The sequence below is a fragment of the Scomber japonicus genome, chromosome 10 (assembly GCF_027409825.1).
Source record: "Scomber japonicus isolate fScoJap1 chromosome 10, fScoJap1.pri, whole genome shotgun sequence".
Classification (NCBI taxonomy): domain Eukaryota; kingdom Metazoa; phylum Chordata; class Actinopteri; order Scombriformes; family Scombridae; genus Scomber; species Scomber japonicus.
In genome coordinates, this window is record NC_070587.1 from 9084102 (window position 1) to 9103107 (window position 19006).

Here is a 19006-nt window from a genome sequence, read left to right on the forward strand (position 1 = left end):
GCTCTCAGGTATGTGAGGCATTTCGACAGGTATCAGGCTTAAGTTTACAGATCACCTGACAGCCTGCTGCAGACTTCTTGATCACGTGTCATCGTTCAAGTTTCAGGAAACTTTTTTTCCTCCTCCTGAAAACAAAATGCCCATGTCCCGCCTCCTCTTCCCGCCTATTGGTTACAACCAACACTTACTGCGATCTGATTGGCCAGACGGAGGACATGTTTGCCTACGTCAGAATCAAACAACACCCCCTTCTTTAAACTCGTTTATGTGTAATTGATATCTTGCCCGAAGAAATAAAACGCCTGGAATTTCACTGTTTTGAGGCAATGAAATGAAATTTACTCCGGAGTCAGCTGTTAAGGTGAGTTTGTTAAACGACAGCCGAGCAGCACGACGTCTTGGCTTGTTTTTTTTTTGGCTAAGTCTCAACTTTGTAAAGTCGCGGCCAAACATCTCTCAAGGTGTCCACTGTCAGTCATGTTACTTATTTATTCAGTAGGCCTATTCAAGTGTGTCATTTTCATCGGTTTGTGTGTTTCTCAGACTGACATTAAGGCAGATTAGGCTAATTATCGACTTATAACCAACGCTAACCTGCCACTGTCCCTAGTCATAATGACTGAGTGTACATTTAACTTTGAGTTTCTGTGCGCTATTTGTGGCTCTGTTTGACACACACACAACAATACTCAGACAGATATCAGATCATGGTCACTTTTGGGGACATTACATGGACTCACATTGATTTCTTGGAGACTTACACTAACCATTACCACTGCTTGTCCAACTCTAACCTTAACCTTACCACTGACCCAAAAATAAGCTGTCCCCAATCAACTGGTCCTAAATCTGAAATTTGTCCCCAAAGGTAGCCTATGACAGACTGTTTACACACACACAGGCTTGTTAGGTTTGTCTGTGCACATTACATAATCCTTATGAGGAAAACCTTCCTTTGGCTATCTACCAAAGGAACTTTGGAGGACTGTAGTAAAGTTAATGTGTGAGAAGTATTGTAATAACCATTTATATTTCACCATTATTACTATTATCATTATTATTATTATTATTATCATCATTATTATTTGGATTATAAAATGTAAAGCGCAAGTTAACAATGTTGAAAGTGACATTTTGAAGTTTCTTGTTCAGTGTACTGTCACTTTATACAAAGAAAAGCAGGAAATCATCAAAACTGAAACTAGTGTTTGCTACTTTTCTGTCCATTTAATAATTGGTTAGTCAGTTATTTCTTCCTGCTTTTGTTGATATTGTTTAAGTTATGTTGATGGTATGGCCTGAGTGTATTCAAACCACTACTACTGATGTAAGAATAAAGGGAAATACATCCAGACAGACATGAGTGCGACTAATCTAAACTATCTGTAAGACTTCATTTAACACTTAGCTTAACTATTTCCCGATCTTTAATAATGTTGTTTTAATGGAAATCTTGACTTAAAACCATTGGAATTAAAATTTCATCCTAACTGAGCAGATGCCTTGCATTTGTTTGCTGTTAAGCAAGCTGTGTTCGTCACAGATTTCAAATAGCAGAAAACCACATGACCGTATCCAATAATTAGTGGGAAAATATTTAAAAATGCATGTCGAAGCTTGAGTATTGCACAGAAAACTCAACTGTCCTTTTGCAGTTAAATATAGCTGCAGTGAAGAAGAGATTCACATTATATATCATTAATTTTCTTCTTTTGTCTTTTAGGATGGATTCTAAAACACCACTGACATCAGATAAACGTACAGTATAGTGAAAGTGAGCTGCAGTCTAACAGGATGCTACTCTTGTCAAGTACAAATGGAACATAAAGTTGTGAGCTATGGGTGGTGCTGGTGTTAGCAGAAATGTTAGAAAGCTACATGAACTAGTTGTGTTAGTTGGTAAGGAAGTATAATCAGGAGGAGAAAAAGTTTATGCCAGACAGAATTGGCTCATAGAGTGATAAGATTACTTTCCTCTGGTGTGGAGTCAGGGAGAGCTTTTTGACACTTAATAAAGCAAATAAAAATAACTGGCTGATGGAGTACAGTGAGAGAGTTCTGTGTGGGACGGGGGAGGTGGAGCTGGATCCCAACATTGTGAGTGAAGAGGCAGGAAAACTGTATTCAGAACTACAGGTAAAGAATCTCCCAATTTTTTCTTTCTTTTTATTATTTCTATATGGAAATATGTTAATGAGATTATCATTTAGATGGGGTCACACATACATGGTTTCTAACTTGGCTACTTTACCCCATCACAGACAGTCATTGAGATCCATGGTGAAGGTGTGGTGGAGTCACTGGTACCCATATTTGTGTGGGTACTGGAGGGGCTGGCCAGCTGCAAAGCCCAGCTGAGAGACAGGGAGGAGGAGGCGGAGAGAGAGAAAGCTGAGCGAGAAGAGTTGCTGGAGAGATACCAAGCTGAGAAAGCGCTAAGGAAAGAAAGTCAAGAGGTGGGAAATGATGGATTTTGGAGTGTTGATGTAGTAAGATTTAGGTTGCCTGTTTTAATAACTGTGGAAGTATGTGTTTGATGGTGCTCACAGTTGCTAAATCATTTTGTGTCATTCAGAGGTATCTGGAGCTGGATGACCAAATTGAACAGGAAAGGAGAGCCATGAGAGCGAGGGACAAGGAGCGTGAACGGCGAGAGAGAGACCTAGAGAAAAAAGCGAGAGAGCAAGCTGATCAATGTGAGTATTTAAATACTAAATACTTAGGTTTCTCGCACCTAAAACTAAATTTGTTATGTTTGTCTGGCAGTGGTGGCCTTAGAGGAGCAGAAGGCGAACATGAGCAGAGAACTGAGCACACTGAAGCTTACCCACAACAAGGTCAGATACTGCCGTTTAGTCTAAAATCTGTCATCATAACACCATATCATAAAATTTTATATCAATAGTTCATATTGTCGTCAGTACATATCATTGCCCTTCTCTCTTGTAGTTGGCTCACACACATCGGGAACTATTGGAAAAGAGGAAGGACTCTGACAGAGATTCACCTCTAAGGTATTTCTTACTCACCACTCTTATCTGAAACATTTTTTTAGCTTATTTACTGCTGTGAACATACACATACTACTGTGGGCCATAGCCAACAATAAAAAAATCAACTTCAGGCATATTCCAGATTTAATCCTTTATTGTAGCAAACATTTGTAAATCCGACTATAACTATTGCATAACGTAACAGCCAAAACAGTACTTGTAGTTATTGGTACAATACTGTAACTAACTAAAAACATCAGTTTGAAGGCCATGTAGGTATATTTGGTGATATTCTACATTTGTCTTATTGTCAATAAATCCCATGAAAAGACCAAAACAGTATTGTCTGTGTCACCAAAGCCTGATACAGTTTATTCCTTTGTGCTATAGACCTTCACTGTTGTCCATAAACTATTATCATTAATATCCAAAAACCATGTACACACATGCACTGTGTACTATTTTGAATGATAGTTGCTAAAAACTACAGTGCCCAGTTGTTTTAAGAAATTACATAGCCTTTTTTAAAAAGGAATATATGTCTTCAGTGGGAAGAAGTGGATGTGTTAAGGCCACTGTCATGATAGAAGATTAAGAAAGTATTGAGAGTAGATAGATAGACAGATAGATAGATAGATAGATAGATAGATAGATAGATACATTAATGTCCCCGAAGGGAAATTTGTCTTGGGCTCTAAGTGCTGAGACCACTGCCGCCATAGTTAAGAACAAAGAAAGAAAATAAAAGTAAAGTTGCACATTTGCACAACAATAATAGGAGAGTCTTTTTTTTTTGTTTTCATGGGATTTTATGACAATAAGGAAAATACAGAATAATACATAGAGTAATATCAGCTTCTTCATTGAAATGAGGTATTTGTGGAAAAGCTTTGCTCATTAGTCTGAAAGCTATCATTTCACCTTTGAATTATATTCAGTTGCAACTTTGGAAAAGCAAAAGCTGTTGTCACATGTTTAGGTAAAAATATAAGAAAGAAGCATAAATTGATATTGTTTATTACATTCCTTTTTTTATGATGCATATTGCATTTAGGAATCATATACGTCCCAAGAATACAGAATTTCGATCCACTCAAGTCCCTTCTGAATCCAGTGTTAATGATAAGGTAAATAAGACTCTATATATCTGCATTTATTTTGAACATGTTTAATTAAATGTTTTGATAGAGAAGTAGCTGTTGTCTCCTGCTCATTTTTAGCAGACTGTCCAAAGACCACATTCGCTCTCGGTTCCCCCGTGTTTGGAAGATGTACTAACCAAGGAAGAAAAGGCGATTGACATCACAGTGAAGTCCACCTCAAACCAGTTTGTCAATGACATAATAAGCTCCACTCCTGAGCTGACACAATTTCATGGCTGGGTGGATGCAAGGTAATAATCTGAAAGCATGAACTATGAGTTTTGTTTGCTTCAGTTGGAGATTTGAGTGGAAAGTATGTGAATTATGTTTAATCCTTAACTAAACCACATCACATCACATTCCTCTATTTTCTCACATTTCTTTCTCTCTTCTTACTTTAATTTGCTGTCATCATCAGCACCCCTGTTAGATCAGACACCGAAGAGCCAACGAAAAATGAGTCGGGGACCAGCTTGGAGAACGAGATGAGGGGGTTGCAGGAGGAGAAAGAAGAAGAGAAGGAGTGGAAAATAGAAGAGGGGAAAGAAGGAGAGATGCAGGAAAAAGCTGAGGAGGAGGTGGAGGAAGATGATAGCATGGAGTGGGAGCTACGCAACACAGACTCAGTGTTCTCTGAACTGTCAGAACTGAGTCGGGATTATGTGGAGACTGTAGACCAAGGGGCCAGCGTCAGAGGTGAAGGCACATTTATAGACCTTTTTCACAAGTATGGTTGATACACTTTCCCTTCATGGTAACTAGGGGTTTGATCCAGGGTCACAAAATATTAACTGGCCAGGAATTGTGTTAGTCAGTCAGCATTTTGTGACCAACAATCAAATAGTTTAGCAGACTCAGACAAGTACATGTATCTCAAAGACAGTGCCTGTTTTGTGTTATATGCTACACTGTGATCACAGATAAACAGAAGGGTTGAGTCTAAAAACAATCTGGCAATGGTGAGAAACTATTTTTACAAGTTAAAATGAAGTGCAAGTACATCAGTGAACATGTCCACTACTGTAGGTTTCATAAGCTCTTGTTTCCTTCTTTACATTTCTGCACCATACCTCGTAGAGCCTTTATTTCTTGGGCATTAATGCAGTTAGTTGTGACTGTTAGACTTGTGAGAGTTATATGTGTGTATGTGTGCTGAAGCATTTTTACACTCTTTCTTTGTGTGTAGGCAGTGCCGACCAGTTTGAGGAGATTCTTTCTCAGTATGAGGAACTGAAAATCACCCAGTGAGTCTTCTGTCTAAGTTATCTGACCTTATTATTAGTGTGCAATGTGATTATGTGTGCAGGGGGTTTTTCAAACACTTCTTGTTTCATTTCAGTATAAGTGTTTTTCAGAGGGGGGAAATATTATCGTCACTCATTTCATGGAGCTGTTTGCCTATTTTACTTGATTTGATTTTTACCTAACCCTAATCTGATTTTTCATTTCTTTGTAACCTTAAACTTTCCGCCCTGTGTTTATGTTTTCAGTGAGTTAGTAGAAGCTGCCCGTAAAGTCTTGATATCTCGGGTAGTGGAGCTGACTGATGACCGTTCAGCTCTTAAACTGGAAGTGACCTCTCTTCAGGAAACGGTCTCACGATTAGAGGGCCGGATGAAGGAGAAAGAGGAGGAAATTAAAAGGTGTAGAATATTGTCCTAGATATTTTCCCTTTTTCAAAATATTACAATAATTGCATTTATTTTGTTATTGTATATAATAACACTGTATATCTACTGTTTTTTATAGACTTCGTAAAGAACTAGACGCATGCCAAGCTGAAGATCCTGATGTAAGGAGACTTATTATTTGAAAACTTTAATCTACAGTATCACAAAGATTTAGTGCAGCAGTAAGACTGCAAAGGTGGAGCTTTTTAAAATTCAGTGGCTGCTATATATTAATGATATATGAAACTCATGAATGCACCCCATTGAATAGCATCAATCATTCCATTCAGGCCTCTCTACCTCCAACCATGCGCCACTTCTCTCGTTCTGAAATGGCTCGTGTGGTCATGGAGAAGAACCAGTACAAGCAGCGTCTGTTTGAGCTGCAGGAAGCAGTCAGACGCAGTCAGGCACTCAGGTAACTTTGATAATGAATCAGCATAATTGTGTATATATTTTTTAGCTCTGTTGTTATGTTACTTCATGTAAAGTTGATGTATTTTTCAAAAGGTAAAAGTTGTTGCCTCCAAGCTCATTTAGTGTTTTTCCTTTCTTTATAGAGCAACAAAAGAGGAGAGGTTGTCAGAGGACAAAAGGTCAAGCGTTTGGAGAAAGTAAGTGTTTGTCTGAAAGGGATCATTTATCTAAAAATAGAAATGTTGACACTATGCTGTATTCTCTTCCTCTTGTTGATTAAAAATAGCAGTGAAGGCTAGATGACATTCCTCATAACACAGAGAAGTTGGCTGGATAAACTTTGTTCCACAAAACAACAGGTGTGCTGCTGTGAGCCAGACAATAAAAGAGGCAATAAAGCTGATAGAGTACCTTAAAACAACCCAATAACATAAGAAACAACTTGCCATATGTAAAAACAAATGGGACAGTTGAATTTTGAGTGATCCACCTTAAACATTCATTATGTTGTCTTCAGCCTCTGTTATCACAGCAACGTGTAGTTTACAAAAACATACTAGAATATCAATTTCAAAACCAAAAGGACTTACAGCACAAAGTAAGTCTGAAACTTTTGGGTTCATATTGAATCTGCTTATATGCTGTTGTAAGATGTTTTATGTTTATAAAACATTGAAAATTGTTTTTATTTTATTTTTTATGAAAGGTTCAACCGCTTGTTTGGCCTGTCCAAGCAACCATTAATCCTGCCTCACGCTCCTGCATTTACTCTTCCAACTTCTCCATCATTCGCTCGCCCTCCTCTGGGGTCTCCAGATTTACAGGCTGTCAGTCAAACTCAAACAGAGTAAGCTGGCCGTGTCACTCTTGCATATGCTTCTTTTTACATCATTTCCAACAAATTAAATGATTATGTCTGGTTCCACTGAGCTAATTGACAACACAAGCCTTTTCTCTAGATCTGCTTCTCCTGCTGCCCTCTCACCTCGTATCAGGAGGAGGGAACTCTACAGAGAAATTCGCTCCCACATTTGGGGAGCACTTGGAAAACGACAGATACACGGCTGGAGCACACCGCTGGCAAACACACAGGTAAGAGAAGGGCACACATAGATACATAGATCGGTCACAACCTGAGAGGGAATAATGAAGAGAAGACAGAGAATGGGCTAAAAGCTTCACATGGTGTAATGTGAGTGAGAATTGTGTGTTTTTGTTCATACTGATATAGAGTATTTCTTTGTCAACAATTAACCCACGTGTGGAGAAAGTGCACAGGAGTCAAGGATGTCTTAGGTTGAAAGTGTTTATTGGAGCTTGATCAAGGAGAATGAAGGTTTTATCAATACATGCATTTGCTAGATACTGATGCCGCCTCATTTCTGGCTGTTCAGGTCACATGTCACTGAGCACAGTTCAGGCAGAACCTTCCAGGGTCACGCTATCGCACCCTCCTACATAGCGTCTACTCTGTTCACAGTTCTCCGGAAAGCATATAGTCAAACCCTAACCTTGGTCACCATAGCAACGCTGTCTACCAGTTATCAGGTGGCTCACAACTTCCCCAAAATACCGAGGACAGCTGGTGGCATCTCAGTGAGAGAGACCGTGTGTCTGCCAGGATTTAGTGTTTGCCTCACTGTGTGGACAATGCTTGACTCTTGCATCCCAAAATATATTCCCCCAAAATATATAGAAACTCCCTAACAATTACTGCATTTAATTTTACTAAACCAAGCAAAGAAAAGCATTAAGGCAACCATCCTGCCATTAAAATTGTATGGTATTACACCTAACTTACTACAGAGAGTTGAGAGGACATTTGTACATTTCCACAATCCTAACTATATGCTGATGATTAAATGTCATTATCGTAGGAATCCCAGGAACCTGTCCCAGAGCCTAAAGATGTGCCCATGTTAGTGCGGCTCAGGCTGTTGGATCAAAGAGACTCCACTGCTAAGGTAAATCTTGTACCAGCAATATTCTTGGACAATAACCCGGAAGCGGTTATACCTTTGGCATATATAAACATGGCTCCACTTATTTGTTCTCTTCAGCTGAACTGTGCTGTTGCAGTCACGCCTGAGATCTCAGGAGAGGCCACAGTAAGTGTGTTATTATCCTGGTTAAATAACAACTGTAGTCACATGCTAATCACCATGTACAGGGCCATCCAAACATAACTAACACTGCCCCCTGACAAGTTGTTTCATGCCACTCATCTCTCCAAACTCCATTTCTGTCTGTCTCTGCCAGTGTTCTGTGTGGGTAGTTTCTGGCCCTGCGTCCTGCAGTGATATTACAGTGATTGACCCAGCACGGTCCAACACAGTACTGGATCAGTTCAATCTCCCTCCCACAGCTCCTGCCCTCTGCATCTGTGCTGTGCCTCCCATAGGTCAGTGCCAGTATAATGGGCTGCAACGGCTACTAATAGACAACATGTCTAATGTATTCTGATCATGTGATATCCCCCCTACCATTCTGACGTTTTACTGGAAACTTAAAAGTCAATACTGCTTATTTAGCTTTTCCTTTGACACAATCTGTCTGGTTTTATTATGTCAGGTGACGCTAAAGGAACTGTGTGGATTGGGACTCAGGAAGGAAGGTAGGGTCTGCTGAATAAGCAGCCCACTCCAATAAATAAGACTGAGTAAAATACTGGTCAGCAAAGCACTCTCACTGACTCCCTCTCTTCTATTGTTTACCCTTTCTTCTTTCTACGGCTATTTCTCTCACAGTATACTGATACACTCGGCCTCTGCTGGAAGGAGGCGCTGTCTGCAGTCTGTTTCCCTCTCAGAGGGCGTTCATTCGCTCACGTGAGTTCTTTCTGCTCTATTTGAACAATACATGCATGGAAATATAATTATTAGTGTTTATTTATCACCAGTTTTCATCATGTCTGTCTCCAGAAATGTGTAAATATAAGCTACTTTGTGTTAACTAAATTTCACAGGTATTCCGAGGGTCAAGTAATAGCTGGTTTAGCTGATGGGACTTTAGCTTTTTTCTCCCATAGTTCAGGTAATGGCTTTCTGTTTCCTCATTATAGTTAAATTTGGCTTCTTCAATTTTACATCCTTCACATAACTAAATGTTTGGTGATGTAAATGATAAGGTGCTGTGATCCACAGGTGACTGGAATCTGCAGTCACACACTGTGATGCCGCTTGGATCAAACCCTTTGCAGCCTATTCGCTGTTGCCTTTCAAAGGGTAGTCGATTGTGGGTAGGGTACTGGAACAAGGTCCATGTGGTTGACATTGACAGCAGAAAAGTTGAGGTAATAACAGAGGGAGTATGTACATTGTATTCTGTTTCACATTCAGACTATCTTTGAACTCAACATCTATTTCTTATCATTATTTACAGCAAGTATTCTCAGTCTCTGAGCGCAGTGAGCAGCAGGTCCGTTTCCTCTGTGCTGGTGGAAGTGGTGTTTGGACGTCCTGCCGACTTGACCCAGTACTCAGATTGTTTGATTGGACCACTGCACGGCCGCTACAGGAAGTTGACTTTACTGCTTTGGTCACTAAAACATTAGGTGGTAAAATTTTCTTCAGTTATAAAGAAATTTTCTTTTGTATAAGCTCTTCTCCACAACTAACACATTTCTGTGTGTCTCTGCAGGCCAGGCCTTCCTGACACTCTCACCTCTTCAGATCTCCTCTCTCACAATCATTTCTGGAAGACTGTGGGTGGGCACGGGAGGTGGTGCCATCTTCTCCTGTCCATTATCTATAAGTGAGTTTTATGCAAAACAAGACCACCGATTTTACAAAATGTTATATCTTATCTTATTATAAATGCACCTATCTAATATTAACTATGTTAATCACCGTCCACAGCATCAGAGGCGGTCTCTATCCCATATTGCTCTCTGGCATCAGCCCAGCTGTGTTACCATGGACATAGACAAGTTGTCAGATTCATCATTGCTGCACCTGGTAATCTTTTATCTCAGGGAGATCTTGTGAAGTGTGTTTGCATGCTGTATTTCTCTATGATATACTTTGTAATCATCTTTCTCCTCAGGCTGTTTGATGACCTGCCCTGGCAGCAGCACTGTCACTACCTCTCAGCTCATCCTCAGTGGAGGAGAAGGCTACATCAACTTCCGCATTGGTGAGTTAAAGGACTGAAAAATGTAATAGTAGTGTAATGACTAAATTTGTTGGATTAGTGTTTTCTACTGCATGCCAAATGGCTTTTCAGTTTAGTTCAGGCTTTGTTTGTTACCCAACTCATCCACCTTCTCCTCCAGGAGATGATGAAAGTGATGCATCGGCTGAGTTGTCGCAAGCTACACCTCAGCGGTCTGAACGCAGTCACATGATCATCTGGCAGAATCCCAGCCCTCCTTTGCCCAGTCCTGCCCTCTGATATTGATCATCTCTTGGATCCTATCTTTTGCAGTAAAGCAAAGATAGAGCAGACATAGACTGCTGAGACAGCAATGGAAATGGTGCTTTCATTGAAGTGAATCCACAAACTTCTCATTGTGGCAGCAATAAAAGTATCCTATAAAACATGTGATACTTCACTAGATCATTCTTGTTTACCTCACTCATTTTGTACATCTGTCTTTTGACTGGATTTATCCAAAAAATATGATGCTGCCCTGTTGTGTGCCTTCATCGGACATAATCAACAATATCAGTGTTGTGGTATTAGTCAGTAAGTCAACTGTTAAAATCGTATCGTCTTATACTCTGTCTTTTGTCTTTTCTCCTGAATAGTAATAACCAGTTTCTTCCTTGGCACTGGCAGTGCATTGAGTTTCACTGACATCCAGACCCTTGTTGCTCATCACATGGTAGTCATTCATATCCTTATTTCATTAGAGGGGCAATATTTGTTATGGATATTTTGATCATAAAGTTAAACTTAATAATGTGGCTGCTCTTTAAGCCACTGTGTTCATACTTTGTTGTTAACTGTGAACTGGAAGCAGGCATTGCTTTTCTCTCAGACAATCAGACACTTGTTTATCTCCTGTTGCTGCATTGAGATTGATGACAACTTCTTTTCATTGCCTTTCTGTTCATTTTCTGTTGTATTATCAAATTGAACTCTTTTACATTGCACAAGGTGTAACTACAATTTACTTCACATTTTAAACGTGTGTCTGTGTACGAATATGTGTGATATCCCATCTAAACAATTACAGTACTTGTCCTAAGAAATTATTTATTTGCTTGATGCCTTTCTGTGGATGTCATGAAATCCTTTAAGTGACTTAATTTGTTTTATGTTTCATTTTGATTTCAGAATATTTTGTAAAATAAGGGAGATCATTTTCTTTCAAGTGTCCTATGCAGTATTTATATGAAATTACAAGTATGTGCACATTATGTTGATATCATAGCTGCTCCTTATTCTTCATGGGAATGAAGACATGAGTGCTGGTTCTGACTCAACCTTGTGCAAACATGATTACTGTCATTAAAATTGTATTGAAAGATTCATGTAGTAACTTGTATTCAGACTTGTATTGCAATAATGTGAGGCAGCACCACCACACACACATAGTTATATCAACAGATGAATGATACTTGCATGTTAATGACAGGATATTGTGGATAAATCCCTTTCATCTTCATACGCTGGAATACATATAGATGCCATTACATTACATTTTAATCCTGAGTGTAGCCCACATATAAAGTCTTGTAACTCTCACTAGTTTTCTTATGAAAACATAAATGACACTGACAGTTCTTTCATGTGAGCAAAGCGTTCATAAAGAGGATGTTAGCCAGCGATGACGCTCCTTTGCCTTGGGGCATTTTAACCTGCAAGCTGGTTAAAAACGTCCTTCATGTAACAGTCTTTGGTGTCTTTGGACTCCGCTTCTTATGTTGGGCTACTGTGAGTCCTGGGTATCCGGATCCTGCGGCTCAGTGAGTGCGCAAGGCGGTCCACAGCTCCACCAACACCACCCCCCAGCTCCTTTTTGGAAGTCAGACCCTCAATGTTGCCGCTGTACCACATGACCCACCCTGCCAGTGACAGCAGCACCAGTAGAGCTCCAGAGTATACCAGCAGGTCCCCAAAGTCTTGTCCTTGGATCTCAAGTGGAGCAAAGACCCCCAGCAGCAAGGATGTCACACCCAACAGGTCCATCAACACAGCAAACACCAGAGCCAACTTACAGTGGGACAGACCGTCATACTTTGGTGCCATGGCTGTGCAGAGAATGGGAGGGGAGGATGTAATTTGATTATGGCTTGTTGTTAGGACATTGTCAGTTCTCATGTGAAGTGCCTTCTGACATCATGGTTAAAAAATAGAAAAATATTATCAACAAATTCATGGTATTAACAAATATTAAGGCAATGATCTTTCATCTATACCCAAAACATATTTAAAAATAATTTCAACCTTAATTCTATCGACTGGGGTACCTACGGACTCATATCTCACAGGTGTTTTATTCCAATTTTTTATGATTTTGTTGATCAGTTTGTTTGTAATGACTTCATAACGTTTACCAGTTTTCTGTTTTAATTAGTACTTCAAAACCAAAAAAATCAAGTCAGGCTGTTTTAATAGATGGAACTATTTATTAAGTTCATGTTTTCCATGGGTCCTAATTCAAAGTATCACACATTGTCAGGGAGGCTACGAGCCCTCTGTCAATCATTTTGAAGGCTTAGTGGTAAGATGAAAGCTGCATTTTACATTAAAGAAAAGTAGGCTAAATAATTTCGTTTTACATAATATGAAAATTAACTGCAACTTTCCTGAAATTATGAAAAAGTATGTTTCCCCCCAGATGACATTAATTAAAAACGCATGCCTATGATGGTTGTTTCTTACAGTAGTTTATTCTTGGGGACCCCAGTCGGTAGTCCTGGTATGTTAAATATATTGATGTTCAAACAACAGCTGCGTGAAAAACCCTATTAAATGTCAAAACTGTCGCCTGTTTTCGTTGACTTGTTTAGCATACAGGACAGGTGCCACACCTGCTCCAGGAGACTATTGTCACCAACACGGCAGTAAAGTGTGCATTATTACGAATACATTTGTAGGAAACATGCTCAAACACTTACCTTTACTGTACGTTACCCGATTTGCTGATTATTCAAACTGCAGTATTTATAGTGGAATATGGACCTTTTCGACCTTTCAGGCTCGAGTATTTGAAGCCACCAGGTAGTGAAACCTGACACCTCGTCACCGGATTTACCTGTCCTGCAGCCTTTGTCCAAGGTGGAGGTGTTTTCCTCCCTGTGAGTTTCAACATCAACAGATCACACATGATATTTATTTGTATTTTTTAAACACACACACACGTACACAAAAGCCCCGGTGATTTAAATAATGGCATTGGCAAATTGATATTTAGAAAACAACGCTTTTGTAGTAAAATGGTGAATAATGAAGGTCCCTGTGGTACTTTTTTTCTCTTTCTCTAACAGTAAACTGCACCCCATTAATTTACCATACCCGGAAATGACGTAGGGGAGTGTTGGAGAAAAAAAAGCCATAATTGTTATTGTTAGCTTGTTAGCTAGCGGATGAAGTCGTGAAATGGAGATATGACAGAGTAATAACATCTTATTACATGTGCACGATTAAGTTATAACAACTGTAAAGTGGTATGTACCGGTTTCTGCACCATATATTTGTAGCACGGGGGATACTTTGAATGTGTGAATGACGGATAGAAACACTGAAATGTAGATAAAAGGATGGGAGTGTGTAATTTTATATTCACAGCTTAATTCTTGCTAACGTTATACCACCTGGCTAGCAGGCCGTTACAAACTAATATCCGAGTTATACATCCAGTTCATCTGTTGAAGTTTATACATGTATGACCAGAAAGGGGGTATATTATGAATTTGTCTTTGATTTTCTGTGTCTGCACACAAAGTGTGACAGTAATAGTGGACTGTTAACAACCACTACATGTTTCAAAAGTGTAGAGTGCAACAGTGTGTAATGTCTGAGCTAGTTCATAAATAAAGCAGGATAACATTTCTAAAAACTAATCTTAATGTTCTCCACCTGGTCTGGGGTGTGATGGAGATGGAGGACGGAAACAGGTCAGATGCTGCCTCCACATCCAAGAGTCATGCAGGCTCACTTCACCTGCAGAGTAAGACTGTAAAGTTAATGATTGTTTCATTCATTTATTGATTGATTGATTTTGCGGTGGGTTTGACATAATTCATTCATTACTGTACACATTTTCTCCTGTTCAGCTCCAAAAAACGAGGACACCTATGAAATTGCCATCCCCTATGAAGAGAGCAACTTTGAGCAGCAAGGATTTTTCAACCAGACTGACCAAAATTTTGATGGTGAATGTCAAGATAAATATTTTGAAATACACTTTCAGAATAGAATAGAATATCTTTATTGTAATCGTACAACATTAACTTTGAAATTTCTGTATTGGTGCAATAAATAACAGTACATAAGGTAAAAACTGAACAATTGTACATTAATGTCTTACTTTACACATGATAATTTCCCAAACTATATTGTTTGTCCTTCCCCAGAGTCACCCCCATCTGCCGGCCCGTCTCCTGTCAGCAACTCATATATGGTGATCACTAACCTGCGAACCCAGCTACAGATCTCTCTGGAGAAAAACTCTTGGCTTCAGAAAAGAATTGAGGACCTGGAAGAGGAGAGAGACTTCCTCCGTTGCCAGCTGGACCGCTTCATCTTTTCCACAAAAAGCCACGGACAAGACCAGAGTCAGAGCCAGTACAGTAACGGTGAGGAAAGGAGACAGGCGCAAGGTGATAACCTGCCCAACAAGAATAAATTAGGAGAAGTTGATTAGAACAGAACTTTTTCTACAAGTCTCTTGGATAGAAAACAGATTCTTACCTCTTAATATTTATTTCCCTGTAGGTTATGAGTCTAGGCGATTCAATTGGAGGGGAAGAAGAGAAGAAGATCGTCCTGCTGGTACTCCAAAATTTAGTTTTATATTCTTATATATAGTTAAGAAGGTCAATGTATCTTGTCTTAGATCGTAGATTCTCATTTTTTATGACTCATTCTCCTTACAGAGCTACAGAAGACGGACTCACAGCATTTCCCCTCTCGTCAGTTTATCCATCGAAGACCTGGTCCTCCAACTATGGTGCCTTCCAAAAACCACGTCTCAAGTCCCATAACTAATCAGCTTGCCTCTATGAATGCTTTGTTCAACTCTACACAATCTCAGGCTCTCTTGCAAGGCCATAGCCATAGTAATCCAAGCACTACAGTCAGCGGCAACAGTGGCAGCAGTAACAGTGCTGCAAGGTCATCAATTAATGAAATGAGTGGACATAGCAACGTAGGCACAGGTAATACAAATCAAATGGCATAAAGCTTTGCATCCCTTGGGAAAAAAAGAAATGGAAAATAAATAATGTTTTCTTTGGCTTTTAGCTTGTGGGTGTTGCTAAGGAGAATATTTATTGTCTCACTAGATTCTCTTTCACTCTTGGGAGAATCTGACGAGTACTTGGAGCATGACGGTTACCTAGAGGAGGAGGAATTGATATCAAGTGAAGATGTCATGCCAGATACCATTAACAACAGACACCAATTAAAGAGAAGGCGGATCTTACGAGCCCCTAGAGAGCGGCAAAGAGGTAAAGGAAAGATTTTTGCAACAAAAATTAACATTTCATGACAAAACTATAGTCTGACATTAGACTGCTATAGCTAATTCTCTTAATTCTTGTTCTTCAGTAAAAGATGCTGCTGGAGTGCTGTTTCGCTACAAGAAGATTTTACTTACATATCAGCGCCTGAAAAATATGTCTAAAGCCTTCCAAATTCATGGTGTAGACCGCAACACAGTGGCTTCCACCACACCCATTGCTGAGCTGCTGCTCGTGGCTCCAGAGAAGGTGGCAGAGGTGGGCGAGTTTGACCCGTCCAAGGAGAAGCTGCTGGACTACGCCCGCCGTTGCTACACTGCCCTGGATGAAGAGACGCTCAGCAGGGTGCAGGCCCTGAAGAAGAATAACCTGCTTCTGCCCATCTCCTACAGGTTCAGACACTGAGGGGAGAAAGAGGTCAAGAGAGGCAGTTGGGTTCAGCTGCAGCAGGCTTGCTCACCTCTGAGGCACAAAGATGTCCAGAGGCATAAGGAGTTTATTGCTCTCTCAGTGCCTGGGACATGATCATGTTAACTGTGGTTGGGGTCCTTTGATCCTCAGACAAACAAACTTTTAACATACCACTTTTTTTAATCAATATGATGTACAGGTACATGAGTTTCTTCAACACATCCTCACCGTTGTCCCAGTAACATTGAGGAAGTTGGGGTGCTTGCTGAGTCAAACACATACGTCCCATTGCTCAAAAAGCAAAGTGGCATGTTTGCGTGATTCAGAAGTTTTGGTTAAAGATCTGTGAACTAGAATATGTCTTTGCCGTTAGGATTATTGCTTTTCCTTGGTACTTAAATGAGTTTAACCAGCTTGGCTCATTTTATGTCTCAGCTGTTAGGTTTCCTGGAGTTCAGTAAATGATTGCTGGGATAATTTCAGTTCCTGACAGCCTATATGATTTTTAAACATATAGGCTATTTGCAATTTGTGTCACTTTATTTGTGTGCAATCCTATAAAATATCGTAGCTGTCAATCATAATCATGTCTGTGTATGTTAAAATGATACAGCACAGCATTGATTTTGTGGTATTAAGCCATTCTTTAAAGAAATCGTGACCATTTCCATGTGTTTAAATTGTTCTATGTGTATTTGTCATATTACTTTTGTCATTATATCCTCAACTATTTTCACTTGCCTTAAAGCTAATTTTGTGACGGCTTTGTATGAGAGATGCAATAGTTTTGGGTCACTTCACTCTGAACACTCATTGAATTAAGGTTTAAATGAGGAGAAAATTCTTAAAGAGAAGGAAACAGATCATGAACTGACAATAGGAGAGACTAGTCTGACGTTATGTGGTGAAAACGCCTTTTTTACTTTAACATACTTCTGGCAACACAAGACACAGTTGTTTTTAATTTAATACAGATTAAATACAGCCACAGACATGTTGGTGATATTGTATGTGTTTGACTTGTAATAATATCGCCACCTGTTGGCCTTGGGTCCAGATTCAACAACACTACTGCTGCGTTACTGTGTCCCACTAAGAGTCACACCGAACCTTTTGGGGAATTACCTGCACTAAAATACGGTATATGTCACTTCTTATGCTTCTGGTATTGAAGCCCTTGTAATGCTTTTGTGACAATAATACCTTTTGTAAAATACAGTACGGAGCATTTACAATGATAAACTGACTATTTGTAACATTGTGTAACTTCTAGTTCTGTGTGAAAAATTGTGGACATTAATCACACAAACAATTTTACAATGAGAGCTTCAGCAAAAGCAACTAGCTTGTACACAGGGATGATCTATTATTGCTTCCTAATACTCTACTACAAATGCATGTGAAAAGAGTTATTCAATGGTCTGTAGTTTATAGAGGTGTTGTCAAAATTCATATTAATTCAAAGCAGCAAACATGTTGATATATTGTATGATAATGTGTTGTGTTTATACTGGTACAGTGAAATAATTAGATCCCCTATATTAAAACAGATTCGGTTAGAGTGGTATACAGTGACTCTTGGTGTAAATTCACCTATTTTGATAAAAGTAAACAAATCTGTGGAACTAATGACAATTTCACTGTCTAGTTATTTCTATGGTTAAAAACAAGCATTGTAAGCTAAGGGTGCTGGAGAATGATCACATGAGGGTGCAGCATTTTAAAAACCTAATTTTTATCTCATGTGTTAAAAGTGTATTTCACTGAAGCCATGCCTGTCATTCACCAACTGCACATTTAGACTGAAATGTTATTAAGGCATATGATTTCTTACAAAAATTTAGTAGTAACACATCACCGCCTGTACTATTGATACAGAAATGTATTAAAACATTTGATTTCCTACAAATAATGACTTCTTATTCTGCTTATCTACAATTCTCATTGTGCTAAGACTTTTTTCTATTACTGTAATTGATCAGAGGTTTTTGTGTGTACTTTGTTCTTTGTAGTATATTTTGACCACTCAGTGGTGAAAAATTACAGAGCTTATTCAACCACTGGCATATCCCAAAGACTGTAAAACATTATAATCCCACCCACTACACATGAAGCCACTGGTCACTTCATTGGGTACACCTGTGAAATCTAATTCAATCCAATATAACAACTCTTCCAGAAATTCTACTTTTTGAAGTTTATGCATTTTCAGCTTTTGTTGGCATTGTCAAAAAAGTGATAATTCTACTTTATGTGTATTACTGACATTGTAGTGGTGGTGGTGTACTGGGGTGCATTATATTGACTGGTGTTCTATTATCTATAATATTAGGAATGCCATTGAAAATAATGCACCCTAGTACACCACCATCACCCACCATGGCCTCAATAATAAACATAAAGCAGCATTATCACCCTTTTGACAATGTCAACAAAAACTGAAAATGTATAAGCTTCATTAATGTAGAATTTATAGCATAGTTGCTGTATTGGATTGCATTAGATTGCACAGGTGTACATAATGAAGTGGCCGGTGACTATGTATGCACATAAACCAATCTGTCTAAAGAAATGAAAGACTATTTGTAAATACGAAAAAAAGAAAGAAATTAATCTAAGTCTGAATGAAAAAAGGCTGTTGTTATCAAACATAAAAAGAAAGAAACAGACTAACCTAAATCTAAAGAAACGTAATAATGATATTTTTAAACAAAAAACTTCCATGAAGGTTTTTTTCATTC

General features: G+C 39.0%; 2 protein-coding genes across 2 annotated transcripts; both read left to right on the forward strand.

Annotated features, from left to right (window-relative positions):
* Window positions 1–274: 274 nt before the first annotated feature.
* On the forward strand, window positions 275–11696 carry si:dkey-17m8.1 (C-Jun-amino-terminal kinase-interacting protein 4). The gene is made up of 28 exons (XM_053327373.1): window positions 275–361; window positions 1724–2136; window positions 2262–2456; window positions 2576–2696; window positions 2767–2837; window positions 2950–3014; window positions 4048–4120; window positions 4214–4386; window positions 4554–4831; window positions 5322–5379; window positions 5626–5778; window positions 5885–5927; window positions 6096–6223; window positions 6366–6419; window positions 6929–7069; window positions 7182–7314; window positions 8100–8186; window positions 8283–8330; window positions 8482–8623; window positions 8794–8836; window positions 8970–9050; window positions 9188–9255; window positions 9366–9514; window positions 9604–9775; window positions 9862–9975; window positions 10080–10178; window positions 10267–10356; window positions 10496–11696. Exons 2-28 carry the CDS (start codon window positions 2038–2040, stop codon window positions 10612–10614), a joined length of 2997 nt encoding a protein of 998 aa, XP_053183348.1. The 5' UTR covers window positions 275–361; window positions 1724–2037; the 3' UTR covers window positions 10615–11696.
* Window positions 11697–13733: 2037 nt separating this feature from the next.
* ccdc106a (coiled-coil domain containing 106a) lies at window positions 13734–17080 on the forward strand. Its single transcript, XM_053326829.1, has 8 exons — window positions 13734–13838; window positions 14272–14341; window positions 14448–14546; window positions 14748–14969; window positions 15109–15165; window positions 15270–15551; window positions 15678–15842; window positions 15943–17080. The coding sequence occupies exons 2-8, from the start codon at window positions 14272–14274 to the stop codon at window positions 16257–16259; spliced, it is 1212 nt and encodes a 403-aa protein (XP_053182804.1). The 5' UTR covers window positions 13734–13838; the 3' UTR covers window positions 16260–17080.
* Window positions 17081–19006: the final 1926 nt, after the last annotated feature.

Excerpts from the sequence above, each read along its gene's own strand:
- ccdc106a (XM_053326829.1), top strand. The coding sequence starts at position 14,272 with ATGGAGGACGGAAACAGGTCAGATGCTGCCTCCACATCCAAGAGTCAT. Across the intron at positions 14,547-14,747 it reads GACTGACCAAAATTTTGATG|AGTCACCCCCATCTGCCGGC; the intron begins GTGAATGTCAAG and ends GTCCTTCCCCAG. Across the intron at positions 15,166-15,269 it reads AGAAGAAGATCGTCCTGCTG|AGCTACAGAAGACGGACTCA; the intron begins GTACTCCAAAAT and ends TTCTCCTTACAG.
- si:dkey-17m8.1 (XM_053327373.1), top strand. The coding sequence starts at position 2,038 with ATGGAGTACAGTGAGAGAGTTCTGTGTGGGACGGGGGAGGTGGAGCTG. Across the intron at positions 2,457-2,575 it reads TAAGGAAAGAAAGTCAAGAG|AGGTATCTGGAGCTGGATGA; the intron begins GTGGGAAATGAT and ends TGTGTCATTCAG. Across the intron at positions 3,015-4,047 it reads GACAGAGATTCACCTCTAAG|GAATCATATACGTCCCAAGA; the intron begins GTATTTCTTACT and ends TATTGCATTTAG.